Source organism: Juglans regia, chromosome 3 (assembly GCF_001411555.2).
Source record: "Juglans regia cultivar Chandler chromosome 3, Walnut 2.0, whole genome shotgun sequence".
Classification (NCBI taxonomy): Eukaryota; Viridiplantae; Streptophyta; class Magnoliopsida; order Fagales; family Juglandaceae; genus Juglans; species Juglans regia.
The window spans coordinates 15,063,412-15,075,466 of NC_049903.1; the positions used below are offsets into that span (position 1 = coordinate 15,063,412).

Genomic DNA, 12,055 nt, shown 5'->3' on the forward strand with positions numbered 1-12,055 from the left:
TTCTCTCTCTCTCACTACTATTCTTTACTTTATTATTACTTTTTACCTACTTTTCTACTATTCATTATTTTTCACCTACTTTTTACTACTATTTAATATTTTATTATTACTTTTTCATTATTTTTTTTATTATTATTCACAAATATTCTCAACACTTCTCAACACTTCTCACTACCCAAACAGTGGTCGCGGTCGCAGTCTTTATATGCGTGTGTGGAAGCTCTCTCTAATATCTTGATGTGGGCGGTGGGTGGAGTTGGCGGATAGCCTTGACCCCCCTAATGATATGAACCCGCGGGAATGAAATCCCTTGAACCCACAGTCAATTTGAAAACTCCCCAAGAAAGCCAAAATCAAGTCAAATAGATGGAGAATCAAGACCCGATGAGAACTCGTTTCAAGAACCTAGATTATATTAAAATCTAGACCCGTTGAAGAACCCGTCTCAAGAACCCAGATTACAAAGGAGAAACGCCACAAAGGTTGTGATTTACCTTTGATAAGTTCAAAAGTTCAATTAAGAACAAGAGGAGATAAACTCAACTCACAATGAATAAATTCATTAAATTTCATAAACTTCATAAAACTTATTAGAATGAGGCTACATAGAGTACTTAAAGGAAAACCTAATGAAACCCTAGTCAAAATAAACCTCCATCTTCCAAAAGTGCTCCTGGATGAACAGTATCGCGGCTACAGTAACCCTAACCCTAGTTCAATAAAATAATATCTTTCCCAACATGCCCTTGCATAGGCTCCCTTAAGTGCTTCCCATAATAAACTCAATTATTCTAAACTAATAAAATAAGTTCTTTAAATAAATTAAATAAGTTGAAACCCTTCAAGAGCCCAAAGCCTTTAAGTCTTGTCGTTGCCCTCTTTCGTAGCTGATCAAATGAATTAAAACAGGATCTTCATTCTTCAAGCCCCATCTTGAATGTTGGCCTCTTGCTAAACTTGTCCCAGGTGGATTGCATCAATCATTGCATTGTCTCCTTGATCTTCTTGGCCCATCTGGAAGTTGCAAATGATCTTTAAGACTAGGCCCATCTTTGTTCCCATCACTTAACCCCCCTGATATTGGGACGGGGCACTCATGGGCTCGAGGCCCTACTCTCCCCCCCCCCCCCCCCCCCACACGGGGGCCCGAGACGCCTTCATAGTCGGCACGTAGAACGGATGTGTAGGAAGGATTGTTTTGAGCATAAACAATCTGGGAGAGTAGGCTTGGTTGCTTTGTTCGGGTAGAGAAGCATTGAACAAAGGAGGTATATAGACTGGATCGGGGGCTGCCCATGAAGCAGAGACATGGAGAAGAAGAAGAATGAGAGGAAATATTGGCGGTATAGAAATATCCGGCAACGGACTTGAATTTCCCATTTATGACTATGTATGTCTATTTGCTTTGAGTTTGATTTTCCAATTTCTCGATTATATAGGAACACCGAACACTATCCCAGGAGCCAGATTCCGAGAGGAACGTATAGCCTGTAGGTTAGACAAGCCGTTCTATTAAATATTCAGGTTAAGCTATCGAATGCAAGAAAGGGTCATATTACCTTACTATTTAAGTGCCATGGATATGTGGTATTTTATGGATTGTACGTGCCTGAAGTAGTCGGGGCATAGACTCTTTAACTCGTTGCTTCGAAAAACAGCTTCATTGATCACCAGATCTGAAATGGCATGGCAATATCAATGGAAGGAAAGAAATATAAATAAGCATCCCGGATGGCATTCAAATGCTCTCACTTGCTAGCCTTTTCCTTTTCCATGCACATGCATTTTCTTTGAAAGAAAAAAAATCAAACAATATGGTTACTTCTTTTCTGGGCAATCGAACAACCAAGTTGTAAAAGTAAAATTAACTATGAGAAACAGAATATCATGTTCATATATTCAAGAGGTTTGCAAATAGCACTGCCCACATAGATGCTCCCACTAATTTCCGTGATGACAAGATGGACGTGGACCAGCCGCTCACGCCTGAGTGGAATCCTGCAATCAGCATCAACCGATGTATGGTCATATTGGGCTGATGCAGAGGAGAGGACATCACTAAAGCAGGGACTAAATAGAAGGGGGAAAGGGATATTTTATAAGCACTACAGTCTTTCTCTGCTCTCTTAACAAGAAACCAGCTCTAAACGGCTAATGAGAAACCACAACCCTGAGTAGTTATCAGGCAGTTTTGCAGTTCGAAAAAATTATATTCTCATTAAAAACTTGTGGTTGTATAAATAATTTTAATGATATGACCTTAGTATAGCTGTACAAAGAAGCCTTTCCTAGATAGAGCAATAATACCTGACAAGCTGCTCTACCTAGAACCAATTGAAGTTTTTAAAAGGATCTTTTCTGACTTGGTGCTTAATGGTACAGATTTCTGCCCAAACACAGCGGTGACTTGAGATGGCTACATTGTGCCTTCATTGCAAATAGAAACAACAAAATGAACACCATCTTCATTGATAGGAAATTAGGAACAGGGTTTGGCAGAAGACAGAGTTCAGACAATCTATAGCTGTAACGATGAGAAGAACATAATCTGTCATTGTGCTTATTTTGGGGAGGGTCCATAACCATTGCATGTGAATCCAATGAGATGGAGTAAGTAGAAGTCAAGAGACATCAGAAAATGCACGTGACAATGAAACTTGATAGCAGGAAATAAATTGAAAGGAGGCACTGCTCGTTGCTTAACAGTGTAGTAAGGAATAAAGCCAGTCAAAGACCCGTGAAGCTTCCAGACAACTAAAATTGAAGCACATCAGTGACTTCACGAGGAACCAATAAGAAGAAAAGAACAAGTGAGCAACTTGATTATTATGGTCAAGTCATTCTTCAATCAAGGCAGACTTCCGTCTATCACGCAATAGTTTTATTTTCCAACTGATAATAGAACTAACAGAGATCGATTCCAATCATGCCTCAGAAACAAAAGAAAGAAAGATAAAGATAAAGATAAAACTAGCTGATCGTTACAAAGAGAGATTTCAGATTCTAACTAAACCAATCACTCCACAGAGCAACGGAATACAATTCATCTGAATTATGCTAACAATTCCAATCATACAGCAACTAATCTGTGTGACTATTAAATCCTATGCCTTACTTGGAAGAACTGGGATGCTCTGCTCGTTCCTGAAGAAGTTATCAGGATCTACTGCAGTCTTAACCTTCACCAACCTGTTAAAGTTGTCGTTGAAGTATTTGACGCCATAAACCTTCCCTTCTTCATAGCTATTCTTATTATTGCGATTGACACCAATGTCAAGGTCCCTATAGTTCAGATATGCACTTCTTGGGTTCTTGGAAACAAATCGAGTCATGTAACTGAAAAGCGTTCTTATCTGAGTAGTGTGATTCTTGTCTGCCACAACTCCCTCCTCTTCCCAACTTAGGGAGTACTGGATCTTAAACAAATTTCCAGCACGGTGTGGAAAAGGCGTAGCAGAAGCAGGAATTTCTCTCATTTTCCCACCATACGGGTTGAAAACCAAACCTGTTTTTCCACTCTTAATCATCTTATTCCATAGCCAATTCAACCCATCTTTGGGAATCGGCTTCTGCACATAATCTGACTTTCTCCTCAAGAAATCTGCAGAGTCAGGATTTCGGTCGAGCAGGACATCTGGGGGCGTCCCAATGTCGGAGTTAGCCCACCAAACGACAGATTCAATCCAACTTGTTTCCGTGACATTTTCCTTCTTCAAACCCAATTCAGGAAACTCTTTACCCAACAATGAAACAAGTTGCTCGGCGTTTCCAAGAAACAAGGTTACGATCGAAGCTCTAATAGTCATCTCCCCCTTATTCAATTTGGAACGCACAGGCTGTAAGAGCAACCTCATGAAAAGGTTGTCATCGGTTGTGGTGGCAACCTGCTGCCACTTGTAAACAATGTCGGTCGCGTTCTCTTCCAATGTCCTCTCAACCCGGAAAATTGTGACCGTTTCTGGAACAGGAACCAAATTAAGCTTGTACGAAAGTATCACTCCAAAGCTTGCTCCTCCTCCTCCTCTGATTGCCCAAAACAGATCTTCCCCCATTGAAGTCTTATCAAGAATCCTACCCTTAGCGTCGACAATCCTCGCGTCGATTACATGATCCACCGACAGCCCATATTTACGCAGCATGTTACCATACCCTCCGCCGCTAATGTGCCCACCAACGCCAACGGTGGGACAAGCACCGCCTGGGAAGCCGTGCACTTTGCTCTTCTCCCAGATTCTATAATAAAGCTCTCCGAGCGTGGCGCCGGCTCCAACCCAAGCTGTTTGTTCCTTAAGATCGATATTTATGGATCTGAGATTAAACATATCGAGAAGTAGAAACGGCACATCGGAGATGTAAGAGATGCCCTCGTAGTCATGGCCGCCGCTTCGGGTTCTGATCTGAAGGCCAATGCTCTTTGAGCAAATTACGGCGGCCTGGACATGGGATTCTTGCGTTGGGGTTACAATGATCACAGGTTTTCGGGTAGAGGAAGTGTTGAGGCGGGAGTTTCTGATGTAGGCTCGGAGCACAGATGTGTAGGAAGCGTTGGTTTGAGCATAAACTATTTGGGAAACTTTGTTGGGTTGGTTTGTTTGCTTAGACAGACAGTGAACAAACGTAGCATGAACCGAGTCTGCGGCTGCCCATTGGGCAGAGACATGAAGAAGAAGAACAAGAAACAGAGGAATCACGGAAGGCACAGAAAGAAAGGTAGAACTGCCCGATTTTCTCATTGGTAACTGAAATATCTTTCAGTTTCTCTTTCTCCTAGGAACCAAACTGTTTTTGAGTTTCAAGCTTGAAAACTTCACTGTCATTATATAGAGACAATGGTAATTGGTATAGGTCTGAGGTTGTTCCTGTTCAGAAAGCCCAAGTTGTTTTGACAGCAAATCACGGCGGTCTAATAATTTTCTTTTTAGAAATTTTAGTTGGGAATTCAGGGTAAATCCCGTACCTTGTATTTGACAAAATTGCATGGAGATTTTCGCTTTTGGGTTTTGTTCAGAGGCTCCAAGTTGAGAGGTTGGAATGATTGTAGAAAGGTTTGGCCTAAAGTTGTTAAATGGGCAGGTTTGAGGTGGGACGACATATCATTTTATTTTATTATTATATTTTTTTAAAATTTTTATATAAAATTTAATAAATAATTTAACTTTTTTTAAATTTCAATTCACTTTTTTCCAAATTTTAAAATAATAATAATATTAAAATACAATATTTTAAACTCACAAATAAAATATAAAATTCTCATCACACCCCAAACCTATGCTAAAGTGTTGTTTGATCTCTCATAGTGTAACCATAAGTCCAAAGTAGACAACGGGCAAGTGCTTCGAGAAGTACGACTTTCTTGATTGGCGACATAATTCTTTATTTAATTTTTTAATTGGCGACATAATTGACTTGTTTTATTTTTTTAATGTTTTTGGAATTACCCGTTAAAACCACATGCATACCAATACTGCCCTGGACTAATTTCTCAATCAAGACTTTTAAGTTTTTCATCCGAATAATCCTTCGAGTACGTCATCCTTTCATCCCATGGACGTTAGACAATTATTGAACGAATTTTGAGACAGACTCAGAGAGATTTCAGTAAAGAAAAAATCTATACATCACTTATTTTTTCATCATATCATAATATAATATTAAAAAATAAAATTATAAATAAAATATAATAAATAATATTCAATTATTTAATATTATATTATAAAATAACGAGTAGATGATGAGAATTAAAATGATGAATAATATTACTCTACGATAAATGAGATTACTGTATAATAATTGCAATCTCTTTAAAAATATTTTATGCAAGTTATTTATTTATTCATATTAGTATCGGATATTAGAGAATAAAATTTAGATTAATTTCAAAAATAATCATGCAAGTTATTTATTAAGCTAAATATTACTTGAATTCAATTTTAGAGCATTTTTATTGGATTAGTTAAAGTTAAAAGGACATTTTTTTATGAATGTAAGAAAAATTTGATTTTTAACTATTCCATTCACATAAATCTCCACATTGGAATATCTATTTTTTCATTATATAATAATAAAATAATATAAGATGAATTTAATTTTAATTATTCACATCAAATCTCCATATTAGATTATACATTTATATTTTTATTATATAGTAATGAATAATTAATAATTTTAAAAATATTTAATTTTTTAATTATTAATTTATTTAATTTTATCATATTTTACTATTCTACTTGTTATATATTAATTAATAATCATATTCTTATTAAATTAATATATCACTAACTCAAATTAATATATCAATTTCAAAAATATTTTAATTTTTTTAATTATGAAATTATTTTATTTTATCATATTTTACTATTCATAATATTATAATTAATTAGTAATAATATTCTAATTAAATTATAAATTAAAAATAGAAACTAGAAAGACATTGATGAAGACCTCGGAAGAGAGAAACAAATGATATAAAATGGATTTGATGAATAAATAATGTCTTTCAAATTTAGAAATAACTTTAGAAGTTACTGTAGGTATATTCCAAATATAGCTATTCCAATGTGATATATTTTATAGTTCAATAGCTAAATTCTCATTAGATTTAACTTTTACCTAATCCAATGAGAGTGCTCTAATTGAATCGGGAGAGTAAAGTGAGAAAGACAATAAAACATATAAAATAAGGAATAATTCTATTTATCATCTCCACATATAATACTCTATATTTATTTTATTTTTTTATAATAAATATACGTGTATAGATAATAAGTAAAACAATTCAATTCATTTAATAAGAAAAAAATAAAAAAAAATAAATTTAAAATATATAAAACGTGTGAGTAGCATCACACATGATTCACATCACCTCTCGTTGTGGTTGGGCTTCTCAAATTCTGACAAAACTTGCAATAAAAATTTCTCAATTACAAATTGATGTGACATATTTAAATTTATAAATAAATTTGACAAAAATCCAGGCACAAAATGATGTGGCTCTAATAGCCGATGATTGATCCATTTCAAACTAACCGACTCTATATCAAATTATGATGTGTGGTGTAGGGCTGGGCTCCGACTCCGACGGAGTCGGAGTGCTCGTTTCCGACCTCCGACTCCGACAAGAGTCAGAGCCAAATTGGAGCTCCGACTCCGATCGGAGGTCGGAGCTCCGACCTCCTATCGGAGCTCCGACCTCCTATAGGAGCTCCGACATAAGATCGGAGCTCGACGTGCGCTCGACGTGCGCTCGAGGTTCGCTCGACTTCTGCTCGACCTGTCGCTCGAGCAGAACTCTTCCAGAGAGGTTCGCTCGACTTCCGCTCGACATGTCGCTCGAGCCAATGTTCAATACAACGTGTGCTCGACTTGCGCTCGACACCTCGCTCGAGCGAAAGTGTACAGTAAAAAAAATTTCGGAGTCGGAATCGGAGCTTCTTGGAGCTCCGACTCCGACTCCGACTCCGACTCCGAATAGATATTCGGAGCTACTCCAAATTCCGACTCCGAATTCCGATGACTCCGACGAAGTCGGAGTCGGAGTCGGAGTCGGAGCGGAAGTCGGACGGAGTCGGAATTTTCGGAATTTTGTACACCCCTAGTGTGGTGTAGATGCTTAGAAGAAAGTTATTTATAATATCATAAGAAACCTGACTCTAATGATTTTTAACACTATACTGTGCATTTGTTTCACTAAAAATTAGTTTTTGTGAAAGACATTCAACGCCATGAGCAGACACAGACCAAATCTACACATTTCTAGCTTCCATTATCACCCACAATAAATATGAGAATAATATGAATTTCTGGAAAATAGTTTTCTTTGCTTTGATGCAATGATCAGCCACGAAAATATTCTGTACAATTGACTTGAGAATTGCCTATAAACATATCTAACCAGTATCCCCAACAGATCATCTTCAGCGTTGGATTTCTTCTACTCCCAAACAAAAGAAACATTGAAAGAAACCTTTTTTAGAGGTGTTCAAAGCATTGGGTTATAAAAACAAACCTCAAAACCAAGACTACTATACACAAGAAAATCAACTAAAACCATTAAAAGCCTAATGCCTCCAACATCTTGCTAATAGAAACTTTGGCAATTCCGCAATACTAGAAATATCAAAAGGAGCATTAATATGGATTTTTCATTTTGAAATGTTGATAAATATGTAATTGTTTACATGACAATTTTTTGCATCTTTCCTATACAGATTACTGATCATCAGAGGTGAGGTGTTCAAAGCAATTGCTTTATCCTACCTGTACAGGACTTGTCCATGGTGCAAGAGAAGGGATGCTTTGTTCATATCGAAAGAAGTTATCTGGATCTACCAAAGTCTTCACTTGTACTAACCTGTCGAAATTTCCCTTAAAATACTTGGTCCCCCAAGCACTAGCTTCTGAGTAGCTTGAATTCCCAACCCCATTGGTACCCAAATCAACATCTCTATAATTCAGATATGATCCCCTTGGTGACTTTGAAACAAAAGGTGTCATATAATCATAAAGCCCTCTTATTCGATCCAAGTTTTGCTTTGATGCCTCCACACCTTCCTCTTTCCAGTTCACTGAGTATTGGATTTTGTACATGTTCCCTGCTCTGTGTGGAAATGGCGTTTCCAACTCAGAAATTTCACTCATTTTTCCCCCATAGGGATTGAATGTTAGTACTGGCTTCTTTAAATCCATCATTTTCTTCCATATGCTTTCAAGACCCTTTTTTGAAATGGGGTTTTGGACATAGTCTGATTTCTTCTTCAAGAACTTTTCTGATTGAGGTTGTCGCTCAAGCAGAACATCCAGGGATGTACCGTTTCTGTAGTTAGACCAGAAGAGCACCGATTCAATCCAGTTCATTTCGATGCAGTCCTGGCTTTGTATACCCAATTCAGGGAAACTTTGATTCATAACAGAAATGAGATCTTCTGAATTTCCAAGATACAAAGCCACGAATTTAGCTTTTATTGTCTGATATTGCTTTCTATTCACAGGTAGCACCACCACTCTGATAAAGAGATCTTCATCAATCTTGTCAGCAACATGTTGCCATTGATGAACAATGTCGGTAGCACCTTGTTCCAAGGTTTTCTCAACTCTAAAGACCGTGACAATTTCTGGGACGCCAACCAGTTTGATTTTCCAGGAAAGTATGACCCCGAAGCTGGCTCCACCTCCTCCTCTAATGGCCCAGAAAAGATCTTCCCCCATAGATTCTCTATCCAAAACTCTACCCTTAGCATCGATAACTTTTGCATCAACGACATTATCCACCGACAGGCCGTACTTTCTCATCATGTTGCCGTACCCACCTCCACTGAAATGCCCTCCAGCCGCAACTGTGGGGCAAACTCCGGCCGGGAAGCCATGGATCTTGCTCTTCTCAGCTATTCTATAGTACAGCTCTCCGAGTGTTGCCCCGGACTCCACCCAAGCGCTTCCATCTTCCACGTCGACAGATATGGATCTTAGATTGAACATGTCAATGATAATGAACGGGGAATCTGATACATACGAAAGGCCATCATAATCGTGGCCACCACTACGGATCCTGACTTCAAGTCCATAGATTTTTGAACAGATTATCGATGCTTGGATGTGAGAAACATGGGTGGGGGTTACGATGAGCAGTGGTTTTGGGGTTGCAGGAGACATGAATCTGAGGTTTCGAATATAGGACTGCAAGACATCTGTGTATGAAGAGTTGTTGGGGAAATAGGTGACAGAAGTGATCGATAGAGAGGATTGAGAATGGTCTGAAAGACATTGGAAGAAGGTTTCTTGGGCTCGATCTGAAGCAGCAATCGAAACATTGGCGAGAAAAATAAAAAAAATTGCTAGTATTGACAATGCTTGTATCCTCATTTGGTGTGGGTTAGACTGTGTCCTCAGCTTTTTCATTTTTAATATTATGAAATTCCAGCACTAATTGGGTTTCAACGTTTTTTCTAATTGGCATGATGAATGGATTATGTAGAGAGAAGAGACTCAGGGAACTCGAAAGGCAAGAAAGGAGTAGGAAGTTTCGGTTCTTAAAATCTTGGTGATGAGCTGTGATACACGTTTTTAACGCGCCTAAGTTTTCTTTCCTTTTGTTTCTTATTCTCTTGGAAGCTATGACACGTCAGATTCGTTCACTTTTATAATTTTTTTTTTATTCTATTTAATTATTATAATTTTTTAAATTTTTATATAAAATAAAATAAATAATTTAATTTTTTTAAATTTTTAAATAAAAATAATATTAAAAAATATATTTTAATAATATTTTATTTAATTTTTAATTTTTATTTTAATTTATCTTATCTCATCTTGCCTTAACTATAAAAATACTCGAGAGAGTTGAATAGTGGGAATAATATTGGTCTATTTTAAAAGTCAGTCTTGTATCATTAATTTCATTTTAATTCCCAATTATTATATATTATTATCTCAAAATATTTTTCTTCTTTTTTAACAAATAAAAAATAAAGAGAAATACAAACTATTAATTTCTATTATGCTTTGGGCTGTCACAATATGCTGTGCAGGTACATCTGAATTCTCTCTGTCCTCGTGTTCTTATGTAACTCCATCTACGTAAATCTCCCTTCTTAATTTAGGGCAGGTTTGGAGTCTTATATGAGATATAAAATTTTTATCTAATTTTATTTTATCTTATTCTCAAACATAATTTAAATACAAAATTTTCAAACTAATAATTACAATTTTTTAAAAATTTTAAAATTTAAAATTAAAAAAAATTTCAACTTTTTCAAATCTCCAAATAAAAATAATATTATAAAATTATATTATTACAATATTTAAATTTTATAATATTTTTTATTCAACTTTTTCTCTCTCTTTTCTTAAAACTTAAAAAATACTCAACTCAAAATATCTCACTACTATTCACAAATTATCGTGCTACTATTTACAAAATTTTTATCTCATCTCATCTCACTCTCCAATCAAGCCCAATCTCCTTTCTATGCTTTTTCTACTCCTTTTCACTTCTAATTTCATGACGCTTCTCGTCGGAAATCTTCTTCATCCCTTTTCTTCCTCTCTTTATTTTTCTTTTTGTTTCTATTCCTTTTGTTTTTAGAGTTGCTCTGGAGGGTGATAGGTGTTTAATGGTGGAATACAAAACTTTCAACTTTTTGAAAGAGGGAGGTAATAGCATTCGCATTACTGAAAGCAGTAGAAGGCTGGTTATGTTTATTTCCTTAACAAGGACGTCAGATTTATGGGTGGCAAAGATGGCGGAGGAATGCCTAGACTTTTCTCTGAGTAAAGGTTTCTTCAAAAAACTGAGGATGGGTAACAGAGTTCTCACCATTCAAAGCCAAGTCAACTCCAGGGGTTATTTTTTTCAACTGTCTGAGTTTGGGAATGGTAGGAGAAGGGGTTTATTGGCTATCCTTGAAGGTCTGAAGGGTAAAGGATGGGAAGGTTTTGCGTATTACCTTAGATTGGTTGTTGGCTTCAAAGCCTCTATTTTTGAGAATGCAAATAGAGTGTAGGTGTTGGACGAGGAGGGGAGTTTGGTAGTGGGATGAATGCAGGGAGGTTCTTTCCTTCCAAAAGTGCCTCGTTTTCTTCAGTTTTGAGGTCACCAATGTGTTCTCTAGTAGGGAGTAGCTTCGTCATAGGGGTTGACAAGTTGATATTGGGAAGGCATTAGGGGGTGAAGGTGATAACGGTCATGCTCTATGTGGCCAATTGTCGCTTTGTGAAGTCTGGCATGGGTGGTGGTTGGGGGGGGGGGTTCTCTGACAGCTGCTCGAGGATGGGGGAAGTGGAAGGGGTCTTGTGGGCTGTTAGAGCTCAACTGTCAAGAGTCATGGAGGAAGTTAGTGAATTAATGAACAAAGTTAACATGGGTTTGAGCCTGGTTATGGGTTTGGGTTGCTTGGGCCTGTGGTGAAGCCTAAATTAAACACACCCTATGTCAATGGGCCGGATCTAAGAACAAAAAAGTTGAAAGGGTAGGGCCCAAATATTGGGGGGTTAACACACATGCCCATCCATCTTGAGGGGTGGGCTAAAGAGTTTATCTCGGGCTCGAGAGCCTTCTATC

At 37.1% G+C, this 12,055-nt stretch overlaps 2 protein-coding genes across 5 annotated transcripts; both read right to left on the reverse strand.

Moving 5' to 3' along the window:
• Nucleotides 1-1,146: 1,146 nt before the first annotated feature.
• LOC108981447 (berberine bridge enzyme-like 21) lies at nt 1,147-4,894 on the reverse strand. Of its 4 annotated transcripts, none has more exons than XM_018952623.2 (3): nt 3,116-4,894; nt 1,565-1,676; nt 1,147-1,488 (listed from the first exon to the last, which is right to left on the reverse strand). In XM_018952623.2, coding segments are annotated over exons 1-3 (1,731 nt in total). In that variant the 5' UTR covers nt 4,734-4,894; the 3' UTR covers nt 1,147-1,487. The 4 variants fall into 4 exon arrangements, with proteins under 4 accessions (XP_018808168.2, XP_018808169.2, XP_035544048.1 ...); XM_018952624.2 differs by having other exon boundaries at nt 1,560-1,676; XM_035688155.1 differs by lacking the exon at nt 1,147-1,488 and adding an exon at nt 1,929-1,998 and having other exon boundaries at nt 1,609-1,676; nt 3,116-4,893.
• A 3,219-nt stretch (nt 4,895-8,113) lies between these two features.
• On the reverse strand, nt 8,114-10,030 carry LOC108981445 (berberine bridge enzyme-like 8). The gene has a single exon (XM_018952622.2). The coding sequence runs from the start codon at nt 9,892-9,894 to the stop codon at nt 8,248-8,250; it is 1,647 nt and encodes a 548-aa protein (XP_018808167.1). The 5' UTR covers nt 9,895-10,030; the 3' UTR covers nt 8,114-8,247.
• Nucleotides 10,031-12,055: the final 2,025 nt, after the last annotated feature.

Excerpts from the sequence above, each read along its gene's own strand:
- LOC108981447 (XM_018952623.2), bottom strand. The coding sequence starts at position 4,733 with ATGAGAAAATCGGGCAGTTCTACCTTTCTTTCTGTGCCTTCCGTGATT. Across the intron at positions 1,677-3,115 it reads GAGCATCCCAGTTCTTCCAA|ATCTGGTGATCAATGAAGCT; the intron begins GTAAGGCATAGG and ends ATGCCATTTCAG.
- LOC108981445 (XM_018952622.2), bottom strand. The coding sequence starts at position 9,894 with ATGAAAAAGCTGAGGACACAGTCTAACCCACACCAAATGAGGATACAA.